Here is a 17321-nt window from a genome sequence, read left to right on the forward strand (position 1 = left end):
AAGATCTTGCAACATCCCAGATCCACCCTTTTGAGCACATGAAAAAGCGTATAATAAACCTCCCGGCCACTCGTGAGACAGTGCATCCAGTCCCAAAGGCCCTCCTTGGCCACTCAGAGAGAACCACATCTTGCAATGGGTTGTCTCGGCTGATGCAAACAGGTCGGTGTGGGCTCTCCCAAACTGGGTCCAAATGAGATGCACCACCTCCGGGTGTAATCGCCATTCCCCCGGGAGAGGTCCAGTTCGGGAGAGGAGATCCGCTGCCCGGTTCACTTTTCCGGGTATGTAAATTGCCCTGAGAGAGGCGAGTCTCGGGTGAGCCCAAAACAGAAGTCTCCTGGTTTCCTGGAGGCAGCGCAATGACCTGGTGCCTCCATGGTGATTGATGTAATAAACTGCCGACATATTGTCAGTTATTACAAGGACATGCCTGTCCTGTAGGAACGGAATCAAGTGTCTCAAAGACAGATAGATTGCTCTCAGCTCCAGCACATTGATGTGTTCCATAGTCCATGGGAACATCCATGAGCCTCTGACTGATCTTCCTTGCCAGACAGCCCCCCAACCTTTCAGAGAAGCATCGGTTGTCACCACCATTCTCCTCGCTGGTATATTTCCCAGAGGAACACCTTGACCCAACCTGCTGCTGCTTATCCATGGACGCAGAGCCTGAACACATTTCTGTGTGACTTTCAACTTCACTCGCCTGTGTAATTTTGGGTGGAGTTGAAATTTGTTGATCCACCATTGCAATGGTCGTGCTTTGAGCAGTCCCAGAGGCACTACCTTTATTGCTGCCGCTATCATCCCCAGTAATCTTTGGAACTGTGCCAACTCCATCCGCTTGCCTAAGCGGAAAGATAGTGCCAGGGCAGATAACCTTGCTACCCTCTGTGGGGACAGATATGCTGTCATTGTTAAGGTGTTCAAAACTAACCCTACAAATACGGTCTCTTGCCGTGGTTCGACATTGCTTTTTTTGAAATTCATGCGGAACCCAAGCTCTTGTACATGGTTGATAACAGCCTCTGTATCTCTTAGAACCTTGTGACTGCTTGGTGCACAGATTAGCCAGTCGTCCAGGTATGGGAGGATCTTTATACCCACTGCCTGAAGAGGGTAAAGAACGGCTGACACCACTCTGGTAAATACACGGGGAGAGAGGGAAAGGCCAAAAGGAAGGACCTCGAATTGATATGCTTGGCCTTGAAAAGCAAAGCGAAGGAACTTCCTGTGATCTGGATGAATGGGCACATGAAAGTATGCATCTTTGAGGTCTAGAGTTGTAAACCACTCGTTTGGCTCTATAACCTCCAAGATTTGGGCGGTGGTCAGCATCTTGAATGGCAACACTTTTATGTATGCATTCAGACGTCTTAGGTCTAAAATGGGTTGGAGACCACCATCTTTTTTTGGGCACAAGGAAATAGTTAGAATAAAACCCAGTGTGCTGTTCGCAGGGTTGTAGCTGAGTAATTGCCTTCTTCCCAAGAATGGTTGTTATTTCTTTGGATAAAATTTCTGCCTGGACTGCGTCTTTGACCACAGTTAAGTGAATCCCTGAAAACGAAGGAGGTCGTTGCCGGAATTGGATTCTGTATCCGCTTTTTATCGTAGCGAGTACCCAACGATCTGAGATTTTCCTCTCCCAGCTGTCCAGGCATAGCTGGGAGCAGATTCTGGCAGCTCTTCCAGGATTGCTACGCAGTTCCCCCATAGGGGCCTGAGCTCCTGGGGTTTCGCTTCTTTTGTGGTGCATCTGTAACTGATGTACGAGACCGAGCCATTTGGGAATGCCGTGGTGCTTGTATGGCACTTTGGCTGCTATCAAACCTCTGAGAATGGGTATTTTGTCTTCTGTTGAACTCCCATGGTCCTGGCCGACTAAAATGGGGATGATGAGGGGGCTGAAAGCCTCGATATGACTGTCTAGCTGCCTTAGCGGGACCAAATGTGCGTTGCACTGATTCTCTTCTCTTCCGCGCTTGCTCAGCTTTATCAAGTGTCGTCTGAGAGTCTGGGTGAAACACACGGCCTGGTGTGACGGGCATGTATGTCAGTTCCTTCCTGATAGTATCAGGTAGGGAAGTCTGTGCTAACCAAATCTGTCTATGAGAAAGGATTGCAGATGACATAGAAGCCCCAATGTCTCTAGTGAGCTGGGCGTGCGTAACCAGGGCTGCATCGACCAAACCCATGTCCCGATCTTCCGGATTTATAAGTTTCCGTAAAGAAGCCAGAATTATGGCTAAAGCATTACCAGATCGGGCTGCACGTGTGGCTGAGTTGTAGGTTCGACACACTAGGTTATCGGTCTTCTCACACTCTTTCCGGGGACAGCGTGGGTCATCAGTCACCCGGTCTAGACCCAAGGATGTTAAAGATGCCATTTCACGCTCCACCGCTGGCATACCACCCATGCCGGTTTCGGCAGCATATTGCATATTAGCAAAGCGTCTGCAACCAGCATTGAACTGGGGTGCAGCTTTGGGATGATTCCAGGCTTTGCTTAGCATTTGTGAATAGTCCTCAGTTACAGGAATCGAAACAGATGGTTGAGACTGGGAGACCCCAGCCCACACACCTTGCACCACTGGTGTCGTTGATGCCTCAGCCTGGGTTTCCAAACCTAGAATTCTTGCAGCACTAAGAATTCTGTTAAAAATGTCAGGTTGGTTACGGTCTCCATCAATAGCAGAAGACCTGGACTCATCTCCTTGATCTTCCTCACTCACATCCTGATCATTACTACAAAAATGAGAGTGATGAGCATGAAGAGAAATTGTGTCAGGAATGTTACCTCTTCCGCCCTGATTTGCAGGAATATCATCCTCAGAAACAACAGATGAAACGGCATGTTGTTGTCCACCTAACCCCCTATCGTGGGGTCTAAAATTATCCATTTTCCCAGCCAAATCCCGTAAAGTTGCTAGAATTTGCATCTGGGTGTCAACTTGAGGTTCTGAAGCCCTTGACCTTCTTCCATCAGAGCAGCTTGGTCCATCATGGACTTCAACAGGAGAATGTTCCCTTCTCCGTTTAAGAGAGTGTGCATCAACCACTGATCCTGATGCACCTCTAACATGAGCTGGCCATTCAAAAAGGCTAGCTCTCTGCACCCTCCCTTGTAGGGAGAACTCAGCTGCGGCCGGGCATGGTTTTCCAATGTCCTCCAGTAAATGGGCTATACCCAGACATGATGGACACTCGCGAAGTCCATCCCGAGGATGCATAGTAGCACGACAATAATGGCACAGAGGTTGTCTCATGATTGTTAGACAGCTGCGTACAGTTGTAGCTCAGATAACACATAGGAATACTCCTGCGCACAGGAGTTTGCCAATGATATGTAAATGTGTGTATACACAATCAAAATTATATATATATATATATATATATATATATATATATATATATATATATATATATATATATATATATATACACATCTACTTAATTTCACCGCTGCGAACAGTGGAGACAGTGTGATAACTAAACTCCTTGATTCCTTTTTTTAAACTCCTTTTTTTTTTTTCTTTTTTTTTTAATGCAACACCTATCTATGCGCGAACGCACAGATAAAGACAGGTGACCGAGTCCCCTCCGCTGCGAACAGCAGATCACCAGGTAAACAAAAAAACCTCCTTTCAACTGATGTGAATATGGAGCAAAAAGTTACTCACCGCATCCGTACGCTTCTTAAGCGTCGGAATACAATCCCTAAAAAACAAATTTTAACATGAATCAAATTCGTTAAATTGTAATGTAAATAATACCAACCACTCACCTGAAAATATAGAAGAAAAATTGTGCTATTCTTGTGATGTTTAAAGAATTAAGGAAATCAGTTTGTGTCCTTTGGATGTCTGAGAGTTGAGTATATGACTATGAGGAAATGCTTTTGTTTTGCATTAAGGCACATGTTAGTCTTTTTTATGATGTTGTCCTCACTTGCATGTGAACCTGTATCCATGTTTACTTGATTAAATTATTCTTTTTTTTTTTTTTGTGAAAGATTTTTATTTATAAATGTGGTAGTTTTTCAAAATATATTTAGACGTGTCCGATTTGTCAAAAGTCGGTTTAACAATTCACAGATTCCTTGAACTAAAAACCGAATTCGGAATGAATCATTTAGGCTGAGATTTGTGAACAGGTTCAACTGATTGAATGACTCAACAGAATGATTCATTCATGAATGAATAAAAATCACAAAGAAACAAATAAAAAACAATTTATTACCTGGTGTAGAATTCTAGATATGACTTCCTTTTTCAATATAAGTATTGTGCGATTCATGAATGAAAAATCTTAATGAATCTTTTAATGAAGCAACTGAATCAATTTGAGAAATTCATTCACAAATTAGACTGAACTGGACCAAATGGCTCTAAAGTCAACTAAACAATTGCTCACAGGACCGAATCTTTTGGAAATGTCAGATTAACAACTCAGTAATTTGTTAAACCAACAGCCAGTTTGTGAATGAAACATTCGGGCAGAGTCTGTGAACCAGTGTCACTGATTCATTCAAAAGATTTGACTCAATTCATTCATGAATCAGATATTTATACTTTCCGAAATAAATGTATTAATTAAAGTCTGATTCTTGAACGAATCACTACTCTGTCCAGTCTTTTTAGTCAATGAAAGAGCCGATTAGCAGTAACGAATCAGACCAACTGGATCTAAGTGACTAAATGTTAGTCTATATGTGATTTTAACACCAGTTTTATCAAAAACTTTAAGTTGATTACTTAGAAAAGTCACACACAGCATGGCAGACAATCTGGCATGAAACATTGTTCCCGCTGAGCTGAATCGCACACATCCTCCTCACACAATCAAATCATATAAGACATGTATGCTTTTTTATAAAAAAGAATAGCCAAAGCCTCAAGCATCACATTGTAATCGGTAATAAATCTGATTGAAAAAAAAAAGGAAATACATTTCAAGTTGAAAATCTTCTCGTCTTAAAATTATTTTTAGGTTTAGGATTTAGGATGGTATTTTGAAACATTTGACTTGCCGTACATCCAGTCGTGCTTCTTGCGCACGCTAGTTCTGCACATACGTATAGTAACCAGACAGCAAGGAAGTCGACCGGAAGTTGAAGTCGGCTGGGGGCTGCCATCTTGTAGCAGAACTTCACTTGCGTTAGCATTCCCATTGACTCACATTCATTTTGGCGTCACTTTGACAGCGACTAACTTTACATCTGAGGCGTTTAAAGACTCCGTTTGTCCATTATTTATTTCTAAAGATACACAACAGTGTCTAAAGGGCTCCATTACCTTCTATGTTACATTATGGCCCCGTAGAAACAGTTTTTGTAAAAATAGGCTAACGATTGTGTCATAACCACTCGACTCTCTGTCACAATACCGTACAGACAGGAGGAGAAGCTCGCAGGCAATTAACTTAATATGGCGTACTGGCGTTACATTTTAAAATACTATACACAATAATTAATCAGAATACTTACTCCTGCTCCCTCACGACAAAGAACTCCCCGCTCAAGCTCGCCGTCTCCGCAAGATTAACGATGGCAGTTTGCACGCACAGCTACTAGAACATTTACATCTGTCAGACAGGTTGCTGACGTCGTCAAGCTTCGTTTGAGTCTGCGCCTCAGAAACGGAAGTGCTAAAAAACGCTAAAAACGGGCTTCACTTGTCTCAATTGAGTTCCAATGGGGTCACTGTGTCCATTTATTTTACTGTCTATGATAGTAACTCGGCAACTACGCAAGAATTATAGTATGTTTGCGTAAAGGGGAACAGACATTCCGCGGGGAACAGAATCGACTGCTACACAGGCCTACACCGCATGGTGTGACATCATACTATCGTACACAATACAACTTTAATGAAATGACATCCTTAGAAGCAATATATATATATATATATATATATATATATATATATGCAGAAATTAAAATATATCCAGAAATTAAAAAAAAAATACTATATGTACCCTTGGATGGTCTTAAATATGTCACTGATTACAGAGAGTGTGCATCTCCCCAACGTTGCTCCCTGCACATCACCCAAAAAGGTCTGAAAACAGCACATGCGTATTTCCCATGCAAAATGCACACAGCACCACCTACTGACGACTCAAGGAAAAATGCAGGTATTCACTGTTTCTTCTGACTTGGTAATTTACAGAAAACAGAAAATAAAAATAAAATAAATGCAAAGGGAGAAATAAACTACTATACTTTTTACCACACGGTTACCATATACTCTTGTATGTTTGTGGGCTTTACTACCACCAAACAGGACGTCCCCCACATGACAGGGTTATAGCCCCTTAAGACTTCTCCAACCTCAGTAAGCATTTGCATCTAACTTACAAGATTCTTACTTATTTTGTACAAATTTAACCCTTTCTGGGCCTAAACAATTTTACTACTCTAATAGTACTCAATTTTAGTCTACTCAAGTTTTTATAGGATCTGTTTCACCTATCAAACACTATAATCTCGTGTCTAGAACTTATTGTCTAGGATGAGCAATTGGTCATTGATCCTGGCCAGTAATCAATGATCTATATTCCCCCCAGTATAAACACACACACACACACACACACACACATATATATATATATATATATATATATATATATATATATATATATATATATATACACACACACACACACACATATATATATATATATATATATATATATATATATATATATAAAAACAAAGACCTATAATTTGTGTTTAGAGGCATCAATGTCAAGGCCGCTAGCACCGGAGAAACTGTTCCACATCTGGTTTCCTCATTTCACTTCAGTCCCTTGTAGACAGCAGGTGGATTTCAGTGTCTTGTGATGTCATGAGGTCTGTAAATACCCTCAGAAGCTCCCTTTAAGAAGCCTTCAATTTTCAATTTTCATATTTCTACTCTTTTTTTTATTTGATGCCTGCTGTTCTGAGTCTGCAACACAGCATTCTACGGTAACATCACTTTTCATCATTTTTCTTTAGCAAAGCTCTTACTAATGTTTCATTTATAGCTATAATTTTGCTATTATATGCTATAAATATTTGCTCAATTAATATTTTTAAATAATTATAATATAACGTGTGGTGTTCTTCTTAATAAACCACTTTACAAATCAAAATACTTACAATATATGCAGATGCAATACAAAAGTATTACATATAAAGAAATAGGCAAACGTGCAATAGGACAATTGCATAATTTCCTCAACAACACAATTCCAATGAATAATACATAATTCAGAATATTCAGAATCCTCCAGTGCAGAACATTGTCTGCTGAATGCACATATGTGGATAAAGGATGTACACACTGATAAAAGTGAAAGAACACACATTAAGAAAACAACACATGAACAGACACACAATGCCAATGTTTTTACACTTTTGACTTTTGGCTATGTTTGAACTCTCATAATGTTTAGTACATTTAGATAATCCCATTTGCTTTTATGGTTCTCAGTTACTCCTCTCCCAATCCCAAGTAAATGTGTGTATTTCTTTTTGCCAATGGATGAAGGGATGTGTAATCTGTGTAACAGGCAGTGTTGGGCAGTAGCGTCGCTACAAGCAGCGAAGCTTCTAGTTTAACTACATTTCTCAGTAGCTTGGTCGTAGCTTCGCTGCTTTCTGAATCAAATAGCTTTTTAGTAGCGAAGCTCTTTTTTTTCCAAGTAGTGCGGTAGCTTCCACACAAGCTACATTTTCGCAAGCATTTCTGAAGCTCAAACTCAAATCGGGAAATACAACTGCTAAGATCGCTGATCCTGGATCAGTAGTGACGCGACGGCGCTACTTCATCTTGTTCGTGTTTACGCTGAATAGCAACCAACCATCTTTATGATGCATTACCACCACCTTCTGCTCCGGATGGTACCACTCCTTGGCCAGTCACGCAAAAAATTATTTGATGAAATGATGGCATAGGATGAGGTCGGAGAACAGTTAATCCCGAGGAGTGAGTCTGTACATGACACTGACCGAGATAACAGAGAGAAAATATGTTTTCAGATTGTAAAAATTATCAGGGTCCAGCCTGGCCATTTTTTTTGTACTGTTTGGAGGTCTTGCATTTTGTTCTGCTAAGGCCTACAGTATATTAAGCATGCCCATACATTGTTAATTACATGTATTTTGATTGTTTTGTTGCCAAATTGATAAGGAACACAAAAAACAATTAAACTAAACAATTACACCTGCCTATCTGTTTGACTGACAGTTTTGAGCACTGAGATAGCATTGACTTGTAATAAAACGTGTTCAACATAAAAAATGTAATTTTAAAAGTAGCTTAGATGTAGCAAGCTACTGTTGGTGTAGCTTAGCTTGCTACATTTCCCAGGGGGGTAGCTTCAGTGTAGTGAAGCTTCATTTACTGTAGAGTAACTGGTAGCTTAGCTCACTACATTTTCCAAGTAGCTTGCCCAACACTGGTAACAGGAGTGAGTGTGATGCTGTGATGGGACTGGAAGAAACTATAGTCTGCCCCGACCCAGATTCTACTCCACAATAGATGTTCGATGTTGCTCATTTCCCAAAAGGGCTCATTGTAGAAAGACAGTCAATCGTTATGTTTCTAGATCATTTGAGATGATCACATCCTGAGTAAATGGTGACCAGTTGTATAATGGGAGCGGGTGTGGGACACCGAGAACCATCTCAGACAATTAGGAGTCAGAACGTCATTAACATACAGAGCACAGCTGTTACAACAGGAGCAACTTCATTTATATTAAGGGTACTAAACTATAACTGTGTAAAATGTTTGAGCTTAGGATGTTCCTTGAACCCAAGCTTCTACATGTACTTTGTCTTTGCTGTGTTGTAATAATCATCTTCATTGAGATCTTCAGTGTCCTGGTTATTTTTTCTTACAGTACGTCCACTTACAATGTCTACAATGAATAACAGAGAAAAGAATAAGACATTTGTTTTAACTGAATCTGCTCTGCAAATATCCCAGTAAAATATAAGATAGATGTGATTATTTATAAAATAACTACTGCCTTATTAAACGATCAACTTGACATAATTACCTTCTGTAACATCATTAGTTACCTGTGCTTATGTCTTTATTTCTTGTGGCATCAAGAGAGTCATAAATATGAGCAGTTCCTGTAATAAATTAATGTATCATAAGAATTAAAGCCCACAGAAAATACTGCTTTCATGTTGACATTGATTATAGCTCAAGTCAGATAAATATGTCATGTGCTATTAACATTATAAGTGACGTGAAATATTTCATGCATTATTGATAATGAAATGAAACTGAATTACATCAAATTGCTTTAGAAGAGGTGGAAACTATTGAATAACCTCATTTTGTAAAGACTAATGATCAAATATTTAAGGTTAATGAGTAAAGACTGACCAGACGTGAGTGCTGTATATACGTCTTCACTCTGGTTCTTCTCTGATGTCTGACTGCTGTTCTTCTGTTGACTCACACGAGAGCGAGACTGAGATCTTCCACCTAGACAAACAGAAACTGTTCAGGAAAAATAAGGGGGTCAAAAATGACTTTAATCTCCTATCATGCAAAGAAGAAAAACACTTTTATAAAGTGTTTGAACACAGTTGTGTGGCTGCAGTGTTTTAAAGCAAAGAGGGCTTAATAAAAGAATGGAAGAGAGGATGGGGAAAGGAAATGAAGGGTAGACATTGTTTTTCTATGCAACCAAACAGTAGAAACAGAAGGGCATGTTTTCCTTGAGTGCTAAAAGTATCATTTAAAAAGAAAAGCACTTTTTTGGAGTTGAAGTGGTTTCTGTTACCTCTTTGTTTTATCATAGTGACAAGCATAGACTGATCTCTGAGGCATTTCTTCAGTTTTTGTATTAAACAGGACTGTATATAAGAGTTTAGTTCAAACTTTGACCTTTGGAGGGCAGTAATATGTCTAGTAGCATCTACACTGCCAGAAAGCTGACACAGTGCTTACTTTTAATTTTCAAAGGAAATGTCCTATTAATATGTAAATGTCCTAAAAATAATATTAAAGTCCTATATATTTTTGCCAATCATTTTACTTCGGACAGCCTCACAATCGAGGGTCAGTTCAGAGCTGGAGTTGTGCAAAGATTGCTTCTGGAAGAGGATCAATTAGCTAAATGTAACGCTACAATCGTCTCTGTCTGTTTTCAGTGACGCTGACTTCACATCCTACCAGAATTAGCATTAATAGAAATCCAGCTATATCATTATTTTTTCATCTCTCCATGCTCCCCATCTGTGTATTTCATAAACACACATTTGTTATGCACAGTAAAATCAGATAACGGATTATAAAGCAAGTGTGTTTTCTGTAAAGAGCTTGTAATAATAGTTGTTATTTGCAAAGGTCAGCATTATTATGTCAGGTGTCCTAACGTTTCATCTTACCCCGTCAGATTGTCCTACCAGGACTCACTGTGCATGTTTCATGCTGAACAACACATAATTACTGTATTTGCATTACTGTAAGGGTACTGTAGGTGTAGGCTTTAATAAAGCAGAATCTGATGGGTAGCATGTTTTGTTGTCACATTGTGTTACCTACTGTTTCAATTGGAGCACAAATCATCAGAACAGGATATTGAAACTACACCCTTTTCTAAAAAGGGAGGTGTGAACACTAGCTCAATATTTAATTGGCTTCAATAATACTTAATCTGGCAGAAGATGAACCTTTGTTGTTTCTGTAGCGCCACAGCATGACCAAGACGACAATGATCAAAACTGTGAGTCCAGCAGTCACTCCAACTATCACAGGATTGAGATCAGATCCTGATGTTCTGGAGGAAGCTGAGATCAACACATTGTACAGTCATATTAGTGCTGTATATTACACAGAAACATTTCAGTAGTGTTTACAGTTCCTACTCTCACCTGTGACTGAGATCCAGCTCTCGGGTGACTCTCCTCTCTCTCTGTGTTTGCAGGAGTAGAAACCCTCGTCTGACTTTGAGACAGTAGAGATGATCATCTCTGTAATATTATTCTGGATGAGTGTCCCATCTTTATAGAAATCAGCTCTGAGGTTTGGAGTTGAGTATTTATCTAAACAGAGTAGAGTCAGAGTCTCTCCTTCAGTCACAGGATGAACAGGACTCTCCAGAATCACAACAACTACAGAAACAGAGCAAACATCAGCTGATGAACAGTAAGAATCAGTGTGGTGACAATAATAATAATAATAATAATAATAATAAATAATAATAATAACAACAACAATAATAATAATAATAATAATAATAATAATAATAAAAGCATTTTCTTTAGAGCTGCCATTCAAAAACACTCAAGAACAACTTACAAATGAATGACAATCATAAATTAAAAGGCAGTAATACAATAAAAGCAACATCTATTCAACATTAAAATAATCCACAAAATAAAATTAATCAGGAAAAGATCATTTAACCCTTGTATGGTGCTTGGGTCTGTGGGATCTGTTTTCACTTTTTATCAAAAGAAAAATTATACTATTAATTATTTTTTCAAATTCAGACTCATTGTTCTCAAACTCGGGGTTTATGAAATATATGTAAACAAATAACAAATAAACATTTATTTGTTTACATGACATAAGAGTGACCAACAAGAGCTGCACGGTTCTGGATAAACTGAGAATCACAATCATTTTTATTTTTTAAATGACAAAACTCAGAGTTTGAGCAATGGTTTAATACTCAAAGGGTTAATAGTCTTGCAGACTCATTGATATTTAGGAATAAGATCACATGGGTGAATGAATTGAGATCAAAATCTGTCTATTTAAATTTACATTTATGCATTTAGCAGATGCTTTGCGACTTACAATGCATTCAGGCTAACATTTTCTCCTAAAATGTGTTCCTGGGATTCGAACACATTGCTAATGCAATGCTCTACCACTTGAAGAACGCATTTATATCTATTTATAGATATCAATTTTCTTTTATAATAAATATATTTAGTTAATAGAAATTTATACAAATTATATAGAATAGACATTTATATAAGTTTATATAAATTAAGTCTATTTATATCTGAATTATAAAATGAGGGCTTTGTGAACTGAATAAACACAGAAACACAGACTCACGGTGTACAGTGATATTAACAGGATGAGTTTTCTCTCCAGATTCAGACTCACACCAGTACACTCCAGCGTCACCTGTGCTGGTGGATCTGATTGTACATGTAGATCCTGCTTGTGATCCCCACAGAGATGATGAACAATCTTCCAGCCCCCATCTGTCTGTGTATCTTCTCATTCTCCACCCACCAGAGTTACTCTGCTCCTCACAGCTCAGAGAGAGAGAGACAGATGTGAAGTGTTGAGTTCTGCTGGGACTGACGATCAGAGAGACTGGAGGAGAAACACCTGAGAAGAAAATTACAACTACACTTCAGAAATCAACTCAAGACACTTTTATTGATTTTACTTCACACAGCCTAAATAGTTTCAGAATCAGCTTTTCAGATAAATATTAAAGTTGTAATATCTGAAATCCATAAGTCATCACTGAGTATTTCAATTTAAAATTCATAATCAAAATTGAACCTTGATAAATCTGTCATTATGCCATCAGAAAGCCAAAGACAACTGTGACAGCCAACAAAAACCTCCATAAGCTGTTACTAGTCATTTTACTAATAACCTTTCATTTACCTAGAATCAAGGTCTGGTCAATGACGTACAATTTCATAATGAAAACTCTGTTTATTAAATAGATCAGATTATACATTTAATTATGTTCCCTCAAGTTCACTTGTGTAAGTAACACTTTTGTGGCACGGTAGTCATATTTTAGCTTTTTATGACAATTTTAGGTAATGCTTTAGATTACAAGCTGCAAAGAACTACGTCAGTAAACAGAATTTACTGTATCATTGTTTCTGAAATTATAGTTTACCCATTCAGCCCCTCTGTGCAGGTATAAGGGAACAATATGCTAAGTTTGGGGAATAAAAGGGGAACAAGGTGGACTTAGACACAGAACAAGGGTATATTTATACAGTAATTACAGAAAAAAATATTACACTAGTTTAATTTAATTAATCGATGGCCAAATCTCCTTTTTATTATTATTATTATTATTATTATTTATTTATGTTATTTTTTTGCTACAAAACATCACAGTTTACATCCACTGAAATATAAATGTTGTATGTATTTTTCTGCGAACAGCTGGAAAGAGGTGAGCTTGTTTCAAACTGAACCTTGATGATATATCATACACAGTTATTTGGTGATAGTTGTGTTATGAAGCTGCTCGTGTGAAGTTGCTGAGATCGGTGAATAAGCTTTCATAAGGTAAGTAGACTCGTGAATTATAAATCATAGCAGAAACTCATTAACTCATTTCACTAGATGTCCAGTTTTATTGTTCAGTCTCCATCATGTCTCCTTTAATAATAGAATGGTTAAAAATGACAATAATAAAATATCAATATAAAATTATAAAAAAGAATATTGTCTTTCTAAATCGATATCAAACATAAGATTGTTGTTTAGGCCTTACATATCATGTAATATTAGAATAGGTTTCAAAATACTTACTGTATAAATGATGAGTAATGTTACAGGTTGTTACTACTTTATTCCCCAAACATCACGTATTATTCCTCTATATCTACACTGAGTTACTGAATAGGTGCACTATAATCACAAAAACTGTAACTTCAGTTTACTTACGCAGTTCTTTGCAGGTTGTATATCTGGTTGTTAACCCCTTATTCCCCAAATTTTGTTCCCTTATACACAGGGTTCTAAATTAACTTTTTTGATCACCAGCCAATGTGGCTGGTAACTTTCTAAAGTTACCAGCCAATCAGAATTTCCACTAGCCATTTTTTTTTTTCGGTAAAAATAACAAATTTTGAGTGCCACTAAATGCATTTGATCATTTTATTAACATTGTTGGCATGAAAAACATCAGTTTATAAACCGTACTCACGAATTCATAAACTGTTACCTTGGTTTAACAAATTGTGCCCACGAATTTCCAGTCCGTGCGCTCAGTTTTTGTAAACCGTACCCTCGGTTTTTGAATCCGTACCCACAAATTCATAATCCGTGCGCACACTTTCGCAATCCGTTCCCACGGATCTGTAAACCGTACTCACGAAATCATGCAGCAAGCTCCTGTTAACATACAGTTTTATTGAATATTATTATGTGGAATAGGTTTAATAATAATAAAGGAATAATCTTATAATAGCAACTGATTATTATTGTACAATAAACCTGGCATTGTGACTAACTCTGGAGTAATTTTTTCCTGTTCCTGTTGTAAATTGTTTTGGATAAAAGATTCTTATGCATAACCTGTATAATAATATATAATAATGATACAAATAAAAATAAAGTTATTTTTATCATTTTAATTTGTAGGCTAAATAAATGATTACAAGAAAATAATTCATGAATTGCTTTATTTTTAAATAAACTTTGACAGTTTTGTAAATGCTTGTCTACAATTCTTTCTTAACATGCATGAAGACTTATTTTTCTGATTTTATTATACCAAGCTCCATCCACCCCACCTGTCGGAGTTAGATGCATGTTTCACTGTTAATGTTATTAATAAATAATGAGGCCGAAAATAACATTGCATTCAGTTAGAGAGAAAAGGAATGAAAACATAACCGGCATATTATTTGTTTTGTATTGCTTTTTACCCTTATTTTCTTTTTCTTTTTAGCGTTTTTTTTTTTTTTTTTTGGTCATAAAACACAGGCGGCTGTGTCTTATCCTATTGGTGATTAATATAATAATCACTATTAAAATAAACGCTAAAAAGAAGACTATTTGTGAATGCTGATCGTGGACTCATTGGATACTATGAAAAATAATGTTTAATAAACAGAAATAAATCTGCCGGTGGGGGCGGAGCTACAAATGCGTGTCAGTTTACAAATACAAATCCGAGGGTACGGATTGTGAAAGTGTGCGCACGGATTATGAATTTGTGGGTACAATTTGTTAAACCGAGGGAACAGTTTATGAATTTGTGAGTACGGTTTATAAACTGAAGGGACGGATTGCAAAACCGTCGTCACGGATTGATTTTTTTTCTCCTACAGGTGACGTGCGGGGCTCTCCGTCATCCCCTGCCTCGTTCCTCTTTTCGCCCCCAGAAATCTGTCCCAACCACCGCCACATTTAGTTTAATCTCAATTTTTTTTTCTTTAATAGCTAACTCCCTCCTCTTTCAGTCTATGCTCCCTGCTCTGGCTCCATTCATTCTTCTTCCTTGTGTTTTCTGATGGACGCTATTCGTTTCCATGTTTTTTCGCGCTGGTTTCACTGCAAACTGCGTGCAGCCAATGAGCATATGAAACGTCATCACGTAGCATTACAGCACAGTGTTCGTGGGAAATGTAGGAAGTGCTGCCAGGGGGATAAATGACCGAGAACAGAGCCTCATGTCATGCATCACCAGCCGAACTGGCTAGTAAGTTTTAATTAACACCCGCAAAAATGAATTTTAACCCGCATTTGGCGGGTTGGCGGGTGTTAATTTAGAACCCTGCTTATACATACACATATGCTCTTTATTGGTACACTATAATTACAGAGACATACACTGTAAATACAGTACACTTATGTAGTTCTTAGCGGGTTGTAATCTAAAGTGTTACCTGATTTTCCAGTATTAGATTTTAATGTTTTACATTTTTGCAGCTGACCCATGAATCAAGGTTGTGTTGGTTAGTTTGGTCTGTTTAGACTCTGCTAGTAGATACAGTATCTACACCTGACAGCAGAAGCATCTTTCTCCATTGACACCATTAATCAGTAGCTGTATATTATGAAAGGAAAACATTTCAAGACAAGCTCTAAAAATATCTCCAGAGTGTCTCATTCATTCTGTGTTCAGTCTGAACTCACCAGTGACACACAGTAGCTGTTTGTTGCTGATGGTTGAGTGATAGGCTGGTTTTCCTCTCTCTGCTGAACACACATACACTCCTGTGTGTTTTAGATCAGCAGAACTGACAGTGTAGTGTCCTCCAGCTCCTCTGCTGCTGTCTGAGAGACGCTTTAAATGCTTTCTGTTGTCTGTATGAAGTGAAAATGTGCAGTTACCTCAAGAAATGAGAGTCTTATAAATGACCATTGTTGGTATAATAAGAGTATTCAGAATGATTCAATATGTTTAATCTCTCTGTTTGTTTATGAAGCCAGTTTATTCAGATGTTACTACATGAATCACATGATATCTTACCTGATGAGAGAGTTTCAGTGAACCAGCTGAATGTCCAGTCTGTAGAGGAACCATTAACCTGACAGATCAGAGTCACTGAATCTCCTTCAGTCAACCACTTCTGTGGAGAAACACTTAACACTGCTCTGGGAACTGAAGATGAGAAATCACTCATTAACAACATGTTAAACTTGTGTGTGTATGTGAAGAGATGATCAATCTCACCTGATACTGTCAGTGTAACATCGTCACTGAGGGGTGAGATGCGTGATCTGTCTCTCTCTACTACATAACAGGAGTATTCACCTGCGTCAGACTCAGTAACAGAACTGAATGTGACTTCCTGTAGTTCACTGAAAACATGGCCTGAACCTTCTTTATACCATCTGTACTCCCAGCTAGAGACTCCTTCACTATATACATCACATCTGAGAGTGACTGTCTCTCCTCTGAACACATGTTGAGCAGGTTTGATGCTCAATGTGGCTTTTGGTTTTTCTGTACAATGACAACAATTCACAATAAAAATAACATACTGCTTTCACTGTATGAACAGATACTTGAGTCTAAAACACACATAAATCAGATGAGACTGAAGTGTTGTTCTCTATGGCTGTTATAGTCTTTCGTCCCCTTGCTATTATAAGGTTCTATCTGACATTTTTGTCAAAATTGAGTTATTTACATATTCTTATTCTGCTAAAATTTATTTACATTATGTGATGTTTTATTTTAAGTTGTGTACATTTTGGTATTTTTTATTGAAAAAACAAAAAGGTTCTATCTACTGAAGTCTATGACTAAAACTACTCAGAACGCAGATAGATTTCACAGAGAATATAAGAAACATATCTGCTGCTTTTGAGACTGATAATTCAACTTGTTAAAAGGGTGCATTTCTAATCATGATAAAATGTAAGTCATTCCTCAACTAGTCTGTAACAGTTACTGTAGAATCAGTTATGTTTCATGAAATATATGAATCAAATCGACTCACCTTCAGTATGTTGAGAGAAGATTTTTGAGATCAGCACTAAAAACACAAAGAGAAACCTCATTACAATGTGAACATTGAGCTGATAATTATAAAGATAAACTGGGTCTGTATATGTGTCTAGATA

General features: G+C 37.8%; 2 protein-coding genes across 9 annotated transcripts in view; both read right to left on the reverse strand.

Annotated features, from left to right (window-relative positions):
- LOC127943031 (Fc receptor-like B) overlaps positions 1 to 17321 on the reverse strand; it is a 78431-nt gene that overhangs the window by 60393 nt on the left and 717 nt on the right. The window lies entirely within an intron of this gene.
- LOC127943028 (Fc receptor-like protein 5) overlaps positions 1 to 17321 on the reverse strand; it is a 37187-nt gene that overhangs the window by 19194 nt on the left and 672 nt on the right. For 2 of the 8 annotated variants that reach the window (XM_052539123.1, XM_052539121.1), the window contains exons 2-8: positions 17198 to 17233; positions 16426 to 16698; positions 16222 to 16353; positions 15885 to 16055; positions 12090 to 12371; positions 10892 to 11131; positions 10782 to 10807 (exon numbers count right to left, since the gene is read on the reverse strand). In XM_052539123.1, the coding sequence (XP_052395083.1) occupies positions 10782 to 10807; positions 10892 to 11131; positions 12090 to 12371; positions 15885 to 16055; positions 16222 to 16353; positions 16426 to 16698; positions 17198 to 17233 (1160 nt within the window). Of the gene's footprint in view, positions 1 to 6708; positions 8917 to 9079; positions 9137 to 9395; positions 9498 to 10690; positions 10808 to 10891; positions 11132 to 12089; positions 12372 to 15884; positions 16056 to 16221; positions 16354 to 16425; positions 16699 to 17197; positions 17234 to 17321 lie in introns of those variants that run through there. The other 6 variants (XM_052539124.1, XM_052539122.1, XM_052539128.1 and 3 more) reach the window with 5 other exon arrangements.

This window comes from Carassius gibelio, chromosome A22 (genome assembly GCF_023724105.1).
Source record: "Carassius gibelio isolate Cgi1373 ecotype wild population from Czech Republic chromosome A22, carGib1.2-hapl.c, whole genome shotgun sequence".
In the NCBI taxonomy this organism is placed as follows: domain Eukaryota; kingdom Metazoa; phylum Chordata; class Actinopteri; order Cypriniformes; family Cyprinidae; genus Carassius; species Carassius gibelio.